This window comes from Eleginops maclovinus, chromosome 18, assembly GCF_036324505.1.
Source record: "Eleginops maclovinus isolate JMC-PN-2008 ecotype Puerto Natales chromosome 18, JC_Emac_rtc_rv5, whole genome shotgun sequence".
NCBI classification, from domain to species: domain Eukaryota; kingdom Metazoa; phylum Chordata; class Actinopteri; order Perciformes; family Eleginopidae; genus Eleginops; species Eleginops maclovinus.
In genome coordinates, this window is record NC_086366.1 from 3,918,427 (window position 1) to 3,937,470 (window position 19,044).

The 19,044-nt window shown below is 39.6% G+C and overlaps 2 protein-coding genes across 3 annotated transcripts; one reads left to right on the forward strand and one right to left on the reverse strand.

Annotated features, from left to right (window-relative positions):
• Window positions 1-5,329: 5,329 nt before the first annotated feature.
• On the reverse strand, window positions 5,330-10,172 carry LOC134880237 (proteasome subunit alpha type-6-like). The gene is made up of 7 exons (XM_063907028.1): window positions 9,914-10,172; window positions 8,875-8,969; window positions 8,381-8,462; window positions 7,633-7,788; window positions 6,454-6,632; window positions 6,278-6,372; window positions 5,330-5,834 (listed from the first exon to the last, which is right to left on the reverse strand). Exons 1-7 carry the CDS (start codon window positions 9,987-9,989, stop codon window positions 5,777-5,779), a joined length of 741 nt encoding a protein of 246 aa, XP_063763098.1. The 5' UTR covers window positions 9,990-10,172; the 3' UTR covers window positions 5,330-5,776.
• Window positions 10,173-10,292: 120 nt separating this feature from the next.
• On the forward strand, window positions 10,293-18,825 carry LOC134880236 (inositol-tetrakisphosphate 1-kinase-like). Of its 2 annotated transcripts, none has more exons than XM_063907026.1 (10): window positions 10,293-10,797; window positions 12,019-12,043; window positions 13,708-13,830; window positions 14,271-14,388; window positions 14,775-14,891; window positions 16,454-16,533; window positions 16,828-16,993; window positions 17,410-17,477; window positions 17,688-17,850; window positions 18,022-18,825. In XM_063907026.1, the coding sequence occupies exons 1-10, from the start codon at window positions 10,619-10,621 to the stop codon at window positions 18,153-18,155; spliced, it is 1,173 nt and encodes a 390-aa protein (XP_063763096.1). In that variant the 5' UTR covers window positions 10,293-10,618; the 3' UTR covers window positions 18,156-18,825. The 2 variants fall into 2 exon arrangements, with proteins under 2 accessions (XP_063763096.1, XP_063763097.1); XM_063907027.1 differs by having other exon boundaries at window positions 10,299-10,797; window positions 14,775-14,870; window positions 16,493-16,533.
• Window positions 18,826-19,044: the final 219 nt, after the last annotated feature.

Genomic DNA, 19,044 nt, shown 5'->3' on the forward strand with positions numbered 1-19,044 from the left:
AACTAGCCCCAGCACAGATCCTCCAGTGGAATTGGTCTAGCTCACAAATGAAAAGCAAAGTTGACCCATCTATAAGACCATGCTGCTCCATGAGGCAGCACAGATTTGTCATTTCAGTATTTCACCAAAGAAACGTTATTTAATCAGCGATCCTTCTACAACTCTTACTACTGAAAAGGCCTATAATGTTCACATCTTTAGACGATGTTCACCCTTCTAGGTTTCCCCTTGATTCACTCTGCGACCGTAGAGCACATCCACAGTTTGAAGAACGTAAAATGAAATGGATTCAGTGCAAAGTTTCCCTGACGGGGCTCTCATATTTGTTTTGGGGTCGAGGCGCTAAATGCACGCTACAGCGGTCTGCATGCATAGCAGAGTCCATTGAGCCTCAGCATATCTACTGTAGTGAGCACAGATTCAAAGGAGTGTAACAACAGGAAGTCAACAGTAGCGAATGGACACAGGGAGAGAGAGGGATGCTGGGACGTCAGACTGGTTGCAAGACAGGTCAGAGGTGATGTGGGTCTGTGTGTATGTGTGTGTGTTCTGTAGGAGGTCCAGGGTGGCTGCATCACTGCTGACACACTGCTGCTGGTAAATCCAGCTTAGTGCGTCTAAAACAGGCCTACGAAATCTGCCACAGGGCCCCTAATGCTAGGGCCGCTGTCACCCTCAATCACTCACACACACATAATCCCCACGCCGTGACCCAACACACTCGCACACACACACACACCATCACACACACAGCCTGGCTACCCGATGCCCCAGGCCTATTCAGCTTGGCAGGCAGTCCCAGTACCAGGAGACACCAGCCACAGGGTCAACATTTCACATCAGGGGAGAGAAGGGGGGAGGTAGGGGGGTGATGGTGGAGAGGAAGGAGTGTGTGGTGTGGAGGAGCAGAAATAAGAGGCTAAGGTCCAGTTTTGGAGTATATTTATAGGGGCTCTATTATACTTTTCCCTTTCCTGCAGTGTGTTATACAGGTTTGTGTGCATGTCAATGGTCTGCAAAGGATAACATCGCTGTGTTCTCTCCAGTTTTGTACAGAGAACCAGTTATACTTGAACACTTTCACTTCCTATTTAAAAACGATCTGAAACAACTTCTCCTGGAGGCGTTCAGTACTATATAAGCGTTATTGGGTATAAAACAGTACAGAACACTTGCATTTCTTAGTTAAAAATAGTATTTTCTTGCCTTTTTAGATATTGAAATACTCATTTTATGTCTTTAAATCCAATGTAAGGTGAATTGCTTGTACCATGTCGCGGGGTTTTTTTGATCCTCCCATCAGTGCAGTTCCCTTTGGTACTTTTAAAAACCTCTTTTGCTTCATTTTTATCACATGCACAAGTTAAACATCAATGTAAATCAGTTACTGCAGGTTTAAGTAAAGATAATAAATGGAAAGTGAGGCAAAGTTTTTAAATGATTCCATAAAAGGAGACAGAGGTTTATGGTGTTACACTAATATGTGACACAATGCCATGGAAAAGGCTAAAGAGGGCAAAGGAGCCTCTAGTGAAACAAATTACACATGTACACACACACACCCCCCCCCCCCCCCTTGGGGTAAATCCAAAGCATGTTTTTATAATCTATCTGGTGTGGACAACATACAAGCCACATGTTTGATCCCTGTGACAACATGAAGCACTGATTGCTTTCCTGATTAAACTCTGGATGACTTTTTGAACTGTGTTAATAACATGTTTCTGTTTCTGCACTCAAAGTGGAAGCTTGCTGGTGTTGATAGCTGTTATTTGTTTGTGTTTTTTCGCAGGTTTTTGGGTGCATGCATGCAGCGTCAGAGAGGAGGACGAAGAGACAAACGTGCACCTACGACGCAGCCGTTTAAAAACCTCCTCCAGGGTATTTAAAGCGCTTTATAAGGGGAGGCACTACAGGTGAATAGGGGGGGAAATGACCTAATAGATATCACCTTCACATTTCACAGGTTTGTTACTTATATTAACACAACACTTTTTAGTAGTACTTGTTTTCTCAAACTGTATGTTTAACTATGGAAATAAAGCATTATCTTATGAAATATCTGCTCATTTGCGTACGTTTCCGGAACAGAAATCTTGATATCGGATAAAGTCAGCTCCAAAATGATTGTTTGCTGTTGTTGACACAGACAGGATTTTGTATACTTCTTTGTATCACATCAGAAATGTAAGAAAATATTGTCAACACACAAAGAAAACAATCCATTTTCACTTCGATATAAGGATTAAAATGTGATATAAATCAGGCAAACAAAGCCATCTTTAGAAATGTTCATAACATAGGTAAGAATTAAACTTATGGTTAACTTTGGAGAAGTCTATAGACGCTAATACTCAAAGTTAGTATTATTTTTGTGTCTCTCCTTAAGTCATTGTACATAAACTACGTGCAAAGGATGTGTATCTTCCTCGAGGTAATGTATTTATACAGCCTCAAGCTGCAGAGCAACACTCTGAAGTTCTCCGGTTAAGTGGACGGCGAGGAGACTTAAGTTAAGAGGGCTATCAATGCACCTCAGGAGCCTCTTGCAGTTGTAGCTTTAAGGAGACTAGCGGAGGTTTTTGCTGCTCTCTGAGAAACGCTGGGGCAAGCCTCTCCGCCTAAATCCTAATTGTGTCTGCAAACAAACTGAGCACCCCCTCTTTAACCAGCCTCAGTGCCAGGAGGGACTCATAGTGACAGATTAGGATTTTTTTCTGTGAATGAAGATCGTAATTCCCTTTTAAATGTGTCATCTATCGGCATTGGACCCTTCAGAATCTCAACCTGTGATGTTTAGGTTTTATATTTGTATTTCTGTCTCTCCTGGGACATGTCTCCATGCTTTAATGTTCAGAAAGCTCTTTATTTTTCTCATACTGCCTGTGCTGCAGCACCTCTTTTCACCCTCTGTCTGAAACCAGAGCCCAATCTGTTCTGATTGGTTAGCTGGCCGGCCCTGTTGCGATTGGTCAACCGCTCAGAGATGTCCCGCTCCTTAGCCTATCACGTACAAAGTGTTGGAGCGCTAGATAATAGAATCAGAGTGTTACATAGTGATGTCACAATGTTACAGAAGTAAACAAAGGAGTCCAATGGAGGCGTTTCAGACCATTTACATCCACACAAACTTATAAAACACACTACAGCAAAGCGAAAAGCCCAAAATGTGAATAGGGCCTCTTTAAATCAAAGCTAAAGCTACTCATTCTCAATTTAATCTCCACTACATGCACGATTATAATCTTTACTCAACACAGCCTTTAGTTCCCTTCAGATCTTTGATTCTGTTTCTTTGGGTAAAATAAAGTTTATTTGACATGTGTCCTTCAAAAGTAACCAAATTCTGTAAATCATTTTCCTTTAACGTGTCAACTTATTGTTTTAATAAAGTATAAGCAGACTCACATTGTAGTCCGTGTGTGATTGTGTGTGTGTGTGTGTGTGTGTGTGTGTGTGTGTGTGTGTTGAAATATGCAAATGTGTGTAACCAGAAATGCGTCCACACTCAGATTGCAAGTGACGTTCAGTAATTGAAGACGACATTGATCCGTATCCACAAATTGGTGGGTCACTGGTGGTAGCTCAGACACACACACACAAAAACACACACATACACACACACACACACACACACACACACACACACACACATACACATAATGTTCCAAGACTGCTAAGTATAATTGTTTACACGGTCAGAATAGGTGTCCCTAAATAGAAAAGTACTGCACACACAGAGGGAGGAGGGGGAGACGCAACAGTGCCATCTAGTGGAAAGTTCTTCAGGACAATCTGCAGCAGAGAGGACAGAGAGGTTGTTCTACAGCAGTGTGATATAAAACAGGGCTACGTTATTAATAAAATATGAATCTTTTTGTAAGATAAATTGATCATTTCTAAGAAATAATCTGAAATTCAAAAAATTCAAAATTTGGAGAAAAAAAAAATGGAGGTTTGAAAAGGATCTCTAAGCAGAGAGCAGGACAGAAAAGTCTCTCCCTCTCCTCTGGGGGGGTTTTGAAAGGAATTGTAGGAGGGCCGAAACTATGGAGAGAAACGAGTGAGAGCTTTACTTTATATTGTTATTTTGATGTTAAATCAATTTAAAGCATAAAGGAGTTCATTTGATCTCAGAAAAGCCCCTGAAAAAAAAAACTGCTCCACTGAAAATAAGCAGAGCCCCAGCTGATTGATCGCAAGATAATCTGCTGCTGGTATAATGTCTCGTTAGCTGGATCTGAAAATCAACAGACTTTCTAATTTGTTCTATCATGGTAGCGAAACTCCAAAACACAATTCCTCGTTAACATTTTGCGCTCCTGGTCTCCTAATTTACTAGACAATAAATGTTTCATTTTTTTAGAGACAAAAAGTGTGCATTTTAACAAGATGATGATTAAGACCACAAGGAGTTAAATGAATGAGAGAATAGTGGGACATTTTTTTGAGAAAAAGTCAGAAATAAAAATAAATTAAAAATCGGTCATTAAAAAAAAAACGACATTTAAAATTAAATCCAGAAATTTGAAAACAAATCTGATCTTTCAGAAAAAAGGTTTTGAAGAAATAGTTGAAAATTCCAAAAAGTGGATATTTTGAAAAAAATTCAGAAGTTTGAAAAGAAAATAGAAAGGAAATAAATGTGTAGACAAAAAGTGTGAATTTCTAAAACATTTAATTAATATTTAAACTGTTTTTGGATTCTTTGGACCACATTCCTGCAGCTTTAGATTACCACTGGATTCAGTTCGAGACCGACAGGTGTGTTCACAGATAGAAGCCTTCCCACGCTACGCCCTGCCAGTGAACGAGAGACAGCCTGTCAGAATGTACTGAGGCTGCATTACTGCTTCCAAGTAGAACACTGTAACTCCAACTGCTCGGGCTGGGATCGGCCCCCGCTACCTTCTGGTTGAAAGACGACCGCACTCCCTCCCAGCCTCACTCGTAATGTAAAGTGTTAAGTTTGCATCCAAGAAACATTGGGACTCTGGATTATCGCAAGGACTGTGACGGTAAACACTTTTTTTTGATGCCTTTCAATCTAATGATCTAAAGTTCAATATAAAAGTTTAAATAGCTTCCTTTATTTTTTGTAATTCAACTGTATTTTAGCAGTATACTGAAAGCAGCAGAATGGAAGGTCATGTGTTTGAACTCCAACACAGTGAACCGATGCCCCCTGCTGTTCAACCAGGGGAGTGTTCTTTGAACCGGACAATGGAAAATAAACCTAAAATGTGAAAGCATCAAAGTAAATAAATGCTATCAAATATTAAGGTTGAAACTCATAATTGTATTAACGGATTTGATCAATTAGAGTCGATTTAAAGGGTTTGATAATAGGTCTGTTTTTATTGCAACTTTACAAATGTGGGATGACAACAGTATTGGTGTTAAAAAACGTACAATATGGAATAAGCCATATGACAAATATATCCTCGTAACAAAACCAGCTAAATTCCTGTCGTTTATGTATTCAAAATAATGGCAATATGTTGCACAGATGAAGGTGGAATGTGTCGCTTGTGTTGTCCACTAAACATGGTTTGACTGGGAGTAAAAGCTTTTTAAAAACACACGAGTAGAAATGTCTGGTGAAACACTAGAAATCTTTATCCATCTTTAATAATTTCCTATCTTCAGGTGTGCTTTCTCTACCTGCCTGAACACACCGCTTATCTTTAGCCAACAGTGCTGCTTAACTGGGATGAATCAAGCACGCTGAAAATGAAAAACTATGACGGCGGTCTGAAGTTTGAGAGAGAAACCTTTACTCCCGTTCTGCGATGGCAACCAGGTGAGCGTCTATCTCGGCCTCTGACAGCAACCTACAGGAGGAGACAGAAAGAGAAATAAACACAGGGTACGGATTGATCAAGGAGTGACATAATCCAGATAAAAAGCCTACTGTAAAAGCACCACAATCAAAACGAAAAAAAGTTGTGTCTCTGCTGGGACGTGTCTCCATGCTTTAATGTTCAAAAAGCTCTTTGTTTTTCTCATACTGCCTGTGCTGCAGCACCTCGTTGTGATTGGTCAACCACTTAGAGATGTCCCGCCCCCTTCGCACATACAATGTGTTGGAGCGCTAGCCAACAGAAGCGTGAGTGTTGCATAGTGCTGTCACTGTGTTAATTAAGGAAACAAATGAGTCCAATGAAGGTGTTTCAGGTGGGACTTTAGACTTTGCAGACCACTTGGATAACACACTACAGGAAAGGGAAAACCCCACAAACCAAAGTTAGGCCTCTTTAAAGTAGTTTTGAGTTACCTGAACTTGGGATTTTCTTTAGTGACCACGCCGATCTCCAGCTCAGTTGGTTTGAAGTCCACGGACAGGACAGAGGACAGACATGTGATAGCCATCTGCAGAGACAGGGAGTAGTGAATATCTAAAACACAGAGAAGCCTTGATGTAACTTTGAAAATGTCCCGGTTCTTCTCTACCTGTACGGTCCTGTCGTGGGTCAGCTCAGGCTTCTTCTTCAGCTTCTTCTCCAGGTAGCTGTTGGCCTCCGTTTGTTTGGCCCCGACGGCCGTGGCCCTGAAGCCGCAGTAGTATCCTGCCGGGTCGCATTTAAACAGGACAGGACCCTGCTGGGGGTCTATAGCCACCATCATCATACCTGGGGAAGGAGGGCGATAAACAGTGAGAGGAGGATGTGTTTATGATGTTTTAATGACTCCATGTCGATCCATTTTTCAATGATTCTGTGCAAGCTCTGTTTTTGTAAAAAGGGAATAAAGAAAAGCCTGGGAATAGAAAGGTAAAGAGAACATTTGGCATCTTAGAAGTAGCAGATTTTCCCTCAAAAGTGAATATAAATTCACGTAGGGCTGCCCCCCCCCCCATTAGTCGACTAATCGTTAATCGTCGACTCATTTTTCAATAGACCTCGTCAGACTTCATTCAGAGCTGTGCCTGGTCCTTAAGTTATTTTGTCTGACAGGAAATCCAAAGTGTGCGATCCTTCTGAGCATTTAAGGGACGAGCCCCAAAAGGTGGCATGCAAACTCCGCTGGATAAAAGGTGCCTCCGTATCCACGCCATCATATCAAAACACGGAGCTTTATTTTTGCCGATGAGCATATTTGTCGCTGTATCCATTTCCTGTGTAGTATTTATTGGGTTGTTATATTCAGGTATGAATGTTAAAAACTACAACTGAATGCTCAGTGTGTGTGTGCTCACTGGTTGTTCACACACACTAAGAATCCTTACTGGAGCTTCTGCTGTTTGTACAGATGACGGTGCGCTGTGACTCCTGCGCTTTCTACGTCTACAGTTTAATTTAGATTTCAACGGTTCATTATTACAGTTGTATTTTATATTTCCTGTGAAGCACAACGTACCATCCTGTTATAATAAGGTCCTTTATCAGCCTTTGAAACTGAAACCATCAGCTACGTGAGGCGATTAGTCGACCAATCGCCTGAATGGACGACTATTAGTCGACTACGAAAATCTTAATCGAGGGCAGCCCTAATAACAACACTGTTTTATTGGGAGGTAAGATATCTTGCTATAGTTTATAGGGATGTCCCATTTCTTATATCACTTTCATACCCTAAATCTTAACCATGTCATTGAATTAATAAGAGGCAGAAATAAAGACCCTCACTCACAGCAGCCTAGGGGTCTCATCTCGGCGTTCTGTGTGTAGACCTGGGAGATTTCAGCGATCCTGCGACACAACACGTCCGGCAGGATGTCGTAACCAAACTTATATTTCCACTCTCCTGCCTCCACTCGAGCCCGGTGGACCTGGGAGCGACTGTCCGCTGCGGAAGTGGGAAAACACACACTTTACTTGAACAATGTTAAATGAATATAACCTTACAGACATGCAGGTAAGAAACAAACATAACAAACTGAAATATCAACATGACAAATGAACAGAAAATTGTACCTAGGATTTAGGCTATTACACTTTGCTTAGCTACTGTATTTAAAAGAACGTGCGTGCCTGTGAGATTAAGGTGCAGACAGAAGCACCTACAATTTGAGTCAAAGTAACTCAAGTAAAAGTCTTGGCATCAAAATATACTTAATATAACTTATTGGTCAATAGCCCATTTCAGAATCCTATATTAAATGACTGGATTAGGATTATTGATGCTTTAAGTGTTCATCAAAGTAGAGCTTTTAAAAGAAACCCTAAATACTGCTGCTAGATATCTGAAACTATAATTATGTATATTAGTTTATTTATATTGTGTATAAACTAATAAACTGAATTTGTCAGAGAAATAAAGTGGAATAAAAAAGTACAACACTTCCAAAATGTTGTGGGGTAAAAGTGGAAATACTCGAGAAAAAGTACCTAAACATTGTACAGTACTTTTTAAATCACATTTGAACAATGACACACACCTCCCTGCCCGGTCATCACACAGCCGATGCGAGGGGTCAGTTTGAACATGTTGGTCACAGTCTCCGGGTCCAGCAGCTTGTCCTGCAGGCGGGGGGTGGGGGGGAAGGTAAGTCAAACTGCAGAATGATACGTGCTGAGAAACCTTGAAGTGTGCATGTGAAAAATATCAATGCTGCATCTACACAAAACACATCATGATCAGATTTGACTAAGTCTCATCCACACTGATTATGATGATTATACAATGAGAATAAGAGAGTGGACAAAATACAGCTTTATTGTCCTTTCAAAGTAAAAGTAGTCTCTGGCTTGGGAATGCGAGATTTGGAATGCTCATGGTGGCATCCTCTTTCTATATTTGAGTCTCAAGTCAGCAAAAAGCCAGAGTCACAACTCCTGCAAGCTTCCTGTTTCACTCCAACTCCAAAAATCCTTATACAAGTGTGTGTGTGTGTGTGTGTGTGTGTGTGTGTGTGTGTGTGTGGTATCTTACAGGTACTTTCTTCTGTGTGACCACCACAGCGGTGTCCGTCCCTCGGACCCCCACAGACGTTAGCCCACTCTGGGACACTGCTTTGAAGGCATATTCTGCATCAAAAACACACAGAGAATTAAAGATACAAAAAGAATAAACATGTCTTTTATAAATATATTAGATATAATGTGTATCAGTGGAGAGCTGCATGGTTATTCCCGTCCCAAAAATGGCATTTATAAGCAGCTATTTCTGGGTCACTAACATCAGAAGAGGAACTACTCAGATATCTTGAGGAAAAGTACGAAGCAGATATACTCCTGTCCGGCATAAGAGTACTACCTTTTACTAGCATTATCAACAGTGTCTTTAGTTTACTGTAATTTTGTCTAATAATCTAACTCTGAAAAGTGACTAGCAACTCAAGCTGTTATATCAGTGTAGTGAAAAGCACAATATGAACATCTGAAAGTGAAATAAAAGCCTAGAATTGAAATAGCTTTAGTAGATAGCCTAGTCTACTGCCTAATTGAAATGAATTACTATCACACCACAATGTACATTAAAGACTTTAACATGCATACCTCTAACCTGTTGAACCATATCAAGAGTTAAACTTTACTTTGAAATGACAAAGTATGATATCTTCAGGTTTAACATGAAAATGCTAATGCTAAGAAGCTGCACAATATTAACATATGGCATAGTAAATACCTTAATTGGACATAATTACATTACTACACTGCCAAAAATGAACAAATCAGAAGTCAACATGTAATTATAGAAATATATATATATATATAAAATACAGTTTTAAAATATTCTTCAGGTTTAGCAGGAATATGCAAACAAGGAGAACACCTGCAACGTGAAATGTGTGATGCTAACTGCACACACACACAACATGCTAACGTATTTAGCAAGAGTAAAAGAAATGTAGGTTCTGGTAGTACTGCTTCTTTAAGTGCACAGTAAGATGGGAATAGTATAGTAACTTCTGTTGTGCATTAGGAAGTACATTCATGCACTTAAACACCACATAAAGTGTCTCTCTTACCGACTTGGTAGAGTCGGCCCTCCGGAGAAAAGATGGTGATATGTCGGTCAAATCCTGCGTTTGACCCGCGGGACATTTCTGTTTTCTCTCCAGGTGACCTCAGGTGAACTATAAACACTTACTACGTTTTTACACCGTCCTTAATAACCGAGAAATATTATACTTTTGACTTTTAGTTAGCAGGAAACAGCATGACGAGGCGGCTTCTGGAGAATAATGGAGTAACTTCTGGGATTTTTTTTTACTTTCTCTTTCATTTATAGAGCCCTGTGGTGCAGCTGCACGACTGGCCTCATTCATTACGACTGGATGGCAGCAATGATTCATGTTAGAATAATACAATATTTAATCCAGAAAGTACATAATCAGGTGTTATTACAGGTTAACATAAACTCTGTCACAAGCTATAGGATGTAGTCTTTATATATATATATTGTCTTTAAAATTATGACAAATTAATATGTGATATCAACCTTTGAGCGGAGTATACTTTCTCTGAGGTGCAGCTGCATGAGTGGCCTCATTCATTATTATTGGATAAGAGCAATAAGGAAGTAGTGACTTTACCAGTTAGACTTGCCCTCTCTCTCTCTCTGTCTGTTTTTTCTCCGCTTATGAAATAAGAAATGCATCAGGAGACGCGCTTCCTAAAAGACAGAGGGATTTTTAGAGACGTCTTAGGAGAGATATTGAGTGGAGGGTTGAATGGAGATGGAGCGACGTAAGGACGCTCTCCCCACTCTCCCGGTGTGTGTTTGCGGTCATTCCTCCGTCGGTGTCCCCCACACACGCTGCCTGATGTCGGGCAGCAGCAGGGTTGGTTTCTGCCTGAGCGACAAGAAGCGCCGGAGGATCAACCTGCAGGCTTTTGCAGACTTCTGTGCGTAAGTGGATTGTTTCTTTGAAATAAAGGAAAGCTGTGGTGAATGGGTCTATTTTTCTCTGTATTAAACTGTATAACGCTGATTTTTATCACGAGTTTCTTTATTATTATTGCTCTTATGTTGTTTAAATATCTGTATTCCATGTTACGTTATCTTCTCATCGCACTTTTTACTTTAAAGTATATTTCTTTCTTTTTGCACATTTTATATTGCACTTTAACTTCTTCTGTTACACACATTTTAAATTGACTTGATCCTTATATTATTTCTTTATGACTAACATGTAGTATTTCATCATTACCATCTTTATTAATACTAATATTATAGTATACAAATGTTCAATCAATTGTTGTATTGAAGTTCAATGTGCACATTGCAGCCTAACTTCTGATGTTGTTTTATTATTGCAAATGTTTAAGGCTGAAAACTTATACTAATTATCACGTCTTACTCTGGATTGTAACCTTTAATTGTATAATTGGTTTATTTTATTTCAACTAGATTTATTTGTTATTTTCTTGGCTTCTTAAAGACGGTTTTTTTAATAGTATAAATAACTTTTTACTTAACTTGAGTATTTTCATTTCCTGCTCCTTAATTCTTCCACTATAATTGAAAGGCAAATATTGTACTTCTTAATCTAGTATGTATTTGCTAACCTTAGATACTTTAAAGATTCAGATGCAAATTAATGAATAACAAACTATAATCAACTAATAATTCATCATGTGTTATAACAGGTGAAGGTGACGTTTATTGATCCCTTATTAAAACTAAAGAGCTGCTCTGAAGTACGTAGGCTGTTAATAAACACCACAACATGACTGTGTTGATAATTATACTACATCACATGCTATAAAAGATCTTTGTGGAAAGTACTTATACTTCTTTATTTTGACTTCAATAAAACTTTGAATACATTGTCTAACTGACTGTTACTTTTGCATCTTTGTCCCGTTACTTTAGATATTGTATGGAAAACAGAAACGTGAATTGATTCCACTTTACTTTCATGCACCATAGATCTGATGCTGAATGATTAAGAGTGGCTGTTACACCCTTGAACTAATCTTGTGTACACAGTTGTGCAACTCTTTATCAACAGCAGTGATAATCTGGGTTGAAACTTTCATAAGTAACCTGACCTCACTTATTTTCAGCCATGTTTGATATCGGATGCCCCCGTGTTAAAATATAAACACTTCACTATCTTTCCTGCAGGGGCCATGGAGTGGAAGTGGTGGAGGTGAGTGTTGTTCTTACATAAAATCAACTACTATTTATCAGGAAAGGATAAAGTGTGTAAGGAGCCTGACATTCAGGGTGCACATTAAATAGGTGGAAGTCTGACTCAATTCACGCTAGTCTTGGTAAAGATGCAAGCCACATATAGCATTTTATTTTAGAGGTTAGGCGGTTAAAGTATGACGTTATTGTGACCACAGTTTGAGAAAACAATGCACACACAGACAGAAACACACACACACACACACACACACACACAGACAGAAACACACACACACAGACAGAAACACACACACACACACACACACAGACAGAAACACACACACACACACAGACAGAAACACACACACACACACACAGACAGAAACACACACACACACACAGACAGAAACACACACACACACACACACACACACACACACACACACACACACACACACACACACACACACACACACACACACACACACACACGTCAGGTTCAGATGCCTTTAACCTTACTAATCCATGTCACAGCCACCTGCAGCCCCCTCCTACAATGTGCCAGAGACAATCTGGTAACAATGGCTGTATGTTCGTAACTGTGAAGACACCTTTCCCCTCAATTTATGTACAGATATGCAAAAAAAAAAATGGTAATCTGCAACTATTTAAAGAGTATTGATGACTTAAGCTGCAGCAGTGTGCATTACTGTGGTGTACATTTCAGGAGTAACATTAATTATAGGAGTTAAAAGAAGTGTGGCAGGATTTATTTCCCCTAAAATGGCATCATTTAGTGCTTTAAGATACACACACATGCAGAAACAGAACTATACTTTTTTTGGGAAACTTGGTCCGTGAGGGTCTTGAATTAAGATCTTTCTTGGTACACTTAGCCTGTAGCTCTTTCATTCCTCTCTATTTATTTATTCACTCATGGGGGTCTGATTTAATTCTCAAATATCCTATTCTTTGGATCTTTCTTTCCAGCACTCATCCAGACTCAGGCCAGTTCAAATAAAAATACCTGACACTTTGAGACAATTAATTTCAAACCTTTATAATGCAGATTATCACTGCTGTGTGTTTGAATTGTATTTTTACAACAGCTTAAAATATAATAATAGACCAGAACTGAGTATTATACGTCTTCTTTCTTATGCAATCATTTACATACATTCCCAAACCAAATGACCTGAAGATAAGCAACAGTAAAAGTGTTGTAGTACTTACAAATCCATGTGTACACGTGTTTTCCCTCTGTGTACTGACTGTGGATTTAATTCTCATTTTCACAGCAACTTACTGAATGGAAACATTTAGTTTGTTTAGGCTACTCTTATCAAGTAAATAACAAACAACAACTATACTATCAGTGAAATCCCGATTTTTCATACTGTAGAAATGTAACTGTAATGAGATGAGAAGTAATTCATCCTTATTTAATGTTTGACAAAGTTTTATGATTATATCCCATTGTCCGGTTTGTTTTATTAAACCGTATAATCCCGCCACATTTGCTCACCAAGACTTCCTGTTCACCTGTGACCTTAAAACACCTGACCAGTTAGCTCACAGACTGGGTTATACTGCCCCCTGGTGGTCCAATACTGAAATGCTTTGTAATTATTAAAGTCCAATAAAAAAACTTCAACATGTTAAATGGCTTCTATGTTCTGTCAGATCGACCTCACTCAGCCAATGGGACCCCAGGGACCCTTTGACGTCATTGTCCACAAGCTGTCTGACGTAATCGTGGAGGCTGAGCACGACAGCCATTCACAGCAGCTCCTCGCCAACTTCCAGGTAACAACAGATTTACCTTATTTGGCAGTAGACAACTTTTATTTTGTATTATATGTATTCATTCTATTTTATATTATTTCTTTATTTTATTTAACTTGATTTAATATTATTTTATTTTATTTTTCTTCTTTATTTTATATTATTATTATTTTTATTTTCCTTTGTTATTTTTATTTTATTTTTCTTCTTTATTTTATATTATTATTTTTTTATTTTCCTTTATATTATTTTTATTTTATTTTACTTGATTTCATTCCAAAATGAAGCAGCTTTTTCTTATTTTTCCCAGAGGAAAAATAACTGTATTTCTGATTCTGTTTCTTTTTCTTTCCGAATTGATGCTTTTTATGAGTACTACTGATCATTAATGAAGGAGTGTTCTTGATCATAATCAATAATTAATACTGCATGTTCAATGATTTCTCTCTTTTACATTTCAGAGCTTTGTCTCAGATAACCCCAGCACAGTTCTTCTGGACCCGCTGCCCGCCATGACCCAGTTGCTGGACCGCTTTGTATCTTATCGGATCATGAGCGAGCTGCACAATTCACTCCAAGGTGAAATGCATCTTCATAGCGTTCAGTTCTGTTCATTATTTTTACACTAAACAACAGAAAGAACTCACAAGAATAAAAGATCCAACTATACAACAAGTAATGTTGTATAAGATAAAGCAGAACACATTCAGTTTTTCAGTCTAGAAATAAGTTCAAATGATGTAAATCTATTGCATTTTATTCATGTCTCAAAGGGATGATTGTCTATATTTGAACTTAATTGCTGCTTTTAGTGCTGTCCCGTCTTTAATTGACTAATTGGTTAAACACTGTTACTTTGTGAATCACTTATTTCCAGGATTTTAAGTGCTGCTTTTTTATGATCCACAGATCTGTTGATTATAATCCATTATTATCTTTGCTATTATACATCTTCTCTCCGACAGACTGGCATGTCTGCAGTCCTCCCTACCTGGAGATCCACAGTGCGGGCGATCTGTCGTCCATTCAACAAGCTGTGACCACGCTCAGCTTCCCTCTCAGTCAGTGCACCCTCTCTCTGTGTATCCTTTCTTTTTTTAAAACCTATTTTTTATTAATTTTTCTTTCAACAATTACAGTTTCAGGGAACATCGTACATACATATTTAAACAATCCTTAAATCAATGTCCTTATTGTCCAGTGGCAATGGTGGTGTCCTCTTCTCGTCCTCTATAATCCGTCCATTTTTCGCATTTGTCCTCAAATTGTGCTTCTTGTAGTCTCAGTTTATGTGTGATTTTCTCCATTACAAAAATCTCTCCACAGTGCACATCCACTGCTCCTCAGTCGGTGGGTCTACTTTGTACCACATTCTCGTAATCGTTTTCTTACTGGCTGATAGCAGCACTTTAACAAGATACTCATCCTCTCTTTGTATTATGTCTGGTGTTAAATTCCCTAAGTAGAGTATGTTACACGTTTTTGGTATCTCATATCCTATTATTTTTTGTAAATCCCTCCATAGTTTGTCCGAGTATCCTTTTAACTTTTGGCAGGACCAGAATATGTGTGTATGGTCAGCATCCATGTGACCACATGCTCTCCAGCGTGGTTGTTGAATGGACACCACTCCTTTCCTAATCTTTGGAGTTATAAAAAATCTGACCATGTTCTTCCAGTTAAATTCCCTCCAGATCCTGGAGCTAGTGGACGTGCACTGCGTTTTACAATATTAAACCACTCTTCCTCAGTCATTTGTTCTTTCAATTCCTTTTCCCATTTTTCTTTGATATAAAGAGAGGAAGACTTTCTGCATGACATCAAACTTCTATATAGTACTGAGATTACTCTGCACTTTTTACCTTCATAAGCTCTCCGAAATACCTCAACAACTTCATCATCAGTGTCAGTTTTTATCTCCTTCTCATAATCATCCTTTATTTGCAGGTAGCGATATTGTTCGTATTGATCTAATCCAAATCTACCCCTCAACTTCTCAAAACTCTGCAGCTTACCCCGTTCAACCATTGTACATATTGCTGTGATCCCTTTTCTCGCCCATTGTTTAAACCCTTTTTCATTTATCCCAGGTATAAACCTATCATCAAACGCAAACCAACTCTGTGTATCCTTTCAGTCCTTACTCCATCACCTGTTTTCATTTTTGACTCTTTGAGACACTGCATGCAAGAACAACAAGGTGTTTATTTACTACAACAGTCCATTTGCATCAGTGGACTTCTCCCCTCAATTCCTCAAAAGTTACCACTGAATGATTCCTTGTTTGTATAGTTAAAAGAAAACTTGAAATACAAGAAATGAGTGAGTTTTAACTTAATTAACACATTTTTATTTCTCATACTCTGAGGCTGAAATCTCCTCCTAAGTAGCACAAACGTACGAGCGACTTTCTAGTTTAATTCCTTTCTATATTTTTACGGTTTTCACTGGGGATTTTGTTCCTTTATCACCCATTTATATACTTGTATTGCTAAAAACACAGAGATAATAAGTGTTTTCAGTCGCATTTGATAGCATTTTCTGATTTATGCTTTGATAAAAAACAAATATGGATTTCCTCTTCTTAAAAATGCAACATCCAAGTATCCTCCCTTCCTGTTTGCCTCCTCATGATGTGTGACAGACCCCACCAACACTTCCTCTTTTTCTCTGTTGACCGTAGTTTGTAAAACCAGAGTGGCTCACGGCTCTCTCTCCCATGAGGTGAGTAGGGTCAACATTCACATGTGTGTGTGTGAGAATGTGTGAGCTGAATGTGTGACTGTGGATGCAACAAAGGGATTTTGTCAGTCTGTCGTGTGTGTGTGTGTGTGTGTGTGTGTGTCTGTGTGTGTGTGTGTGTGTGTGTGTGTGTGTGTGTGTTTGTGTGTGTGTGTGTGTGTGTGTTTGTGTGTGTGTGTGTGTGTGTGTGTGTGTGTGTGTGTGTGTGTGTTTCCATCTGATTTCCTCTCTGTTCATGTAACGCAGGATCTGTGTGTGTGTGTGTGTGTGTTGCAGATGTGTCTGATCTTCAGTGGGGGGGGTCTGGCAGATGTTCGGGCTCCCTGTGTTCTGCAGAGCTTCGTTAATCACGGAGCCGTTCTGCACAAAGTGTTCGTGGTGGGAGAGAGACACTTCTGCGTAGAGAGACCCTCACTCAAGAACTTCCATCCTGGCCCCTGTGGTCAGTCTGCAGGAACACAAATATACTTCTGCTTTACCCTTCCCTTCCTTCCTTTCCCTTCCTTCCTTTCCTTTCCTTCCTTTCTTTATCTTTCCTTTCCTTTCCTTTCATCCTTTCCTTCCTTTGCTTATATCTCCTTTCCTTCTTTTTCCTTTCCTTTCCATTCCTTTCCTTTCCTTTCCTTTCCTTTCCTTTTCCTCAACATTCCTTTCCCAGTTTCTACTCTCTTTTCCTTTCCTTTCCATTCCTTTCCTTTCCTTTCCTTTCCTTTCCATTCATTTCCTTTCCACCTTTCCCTCCTTTTCCTTTTCTCAACTTTCCTTACCCTGTTTCTCCTCTTTTCTTTTCCTTTCTTTTCCTTTCCTTTTCTTTCCTTTCTTGCTTTGATCTATGATATACTTTCTGTCTGCCTCCAGACAGGAAGACCATCTTCTTCAACAGCCATCAGGTGTCCAAGCCAGAGTCCAGCTCTGACCTCACAGCGGTAAGTCCTAACGCTGTTTTTAACAAAGGGTTTGTTTCCTTCTCCTCCTTTTTCTCACTTCCTGTCCCATCATAAGTGACAATATAACAGCAGAACTACTCACATCAGTACAGGGAACTCATTCAAGGTGAAATTGAAATAAATATCCTCTAATAGGCAACTGACTGGTTTAAAATCCACCCTAATCATCTCCCCCCCCCTGATGTGTAGCTGGACAAACAAATGCCTCTCCTGCCCCCCCCCAGCTCTGAGGCGGTGGCGGCTCTGGTCAAAGAGCTGCGACTTCAGCTCGGCATGGCTCTGTTCGGCGTGGACGTCATCATCAACATACACACCCACACACTCACCGTCATCGACATCAACATCTTCCCAGGTAGCTGCATGCACACACACACACACACACACACACACACACACACACACACACACACACACACACACACACACACACACACACACACACACACACACACACACACAGACACACACACACACACACACATGCATACAAATGTATTCTGATGTACACTTTTCTCTCTCTCAGGGTATGAAGGCGTGCCTCAGTTTTTCTCCGCACTTCTCAGCCACATCCAGTCAGTGTTGGGCAAACAGACGGCCGTCTCTCCGGAGAAAAACCAGACTTCAGGAGCTCCGTCTGCTGCAGCGACCAGTCTGTAGACCACCTCAGGACCACAGCGAGGTTTAACAGCCTCACACGACAAATCAACTCAATGGTCTTGACTTTTCCAGTGTTTTTTTGGGGGACTAAACTCAAGATTTTGAGTAAAATGAGTTGATTTTAATCTCCTGTCAATCACACTAAATATAAGTGATACTCTATAAGTTACAAACAGAAACTGACGATACATTAATGGTATAGTATATGTTTATTGATTGACAGGTAGCATAGAAGAAGATACAGCAGGCACAAAATACAGCACTCTGATTGGCCAGTAAATATTACAAATGGTGTTGTTTTTGTTATCCTGTTGTTCAAAATGTCCTTTTTATGCCCTTATGCCCCCCCTCCCCCGAACAGACATTTCCTACGTCTCTCTTGCTGGTTTTTTATAAGATTGTGGAAAACATTTTTGCACTAATATAGAAAAAAAAGAAGAGTACATTAGTTTTGCATTTATTATTAAAGTGAACAAACACCTCATCTTTGGAATAATCAGTGTTGACTGATCGTGCGTGCGTGCGTGCGTGCGTGCGTGCGTGCGTGCGTGCGTGTGTGTGTGTGTGTGTGTGTGCTGTAAATCTTGGCTGTGTAGAAAAAGAGATTATACCTGCTAAACGAGTATTCTATGATGCACTTTGATAACATATTAAAATGCATGAAATCATTCATTATTTGGCTAATTATTGCATTTGCATGTGCTGTAGTCTATGGTGTTATTGCAGTAAAGTGGGCCGACCCGGATCAGTTCTACCCAGTGTCCTCTAGGGGGCGCTGTTGCTTCGTATTTCTCTATTTCGACCTTGGCTTGCAGACCGTGATATCTGATATTTACACAGAAGGACATGACAGCCATGAACACGAACACCACAGAGCGTTTATAAGTGT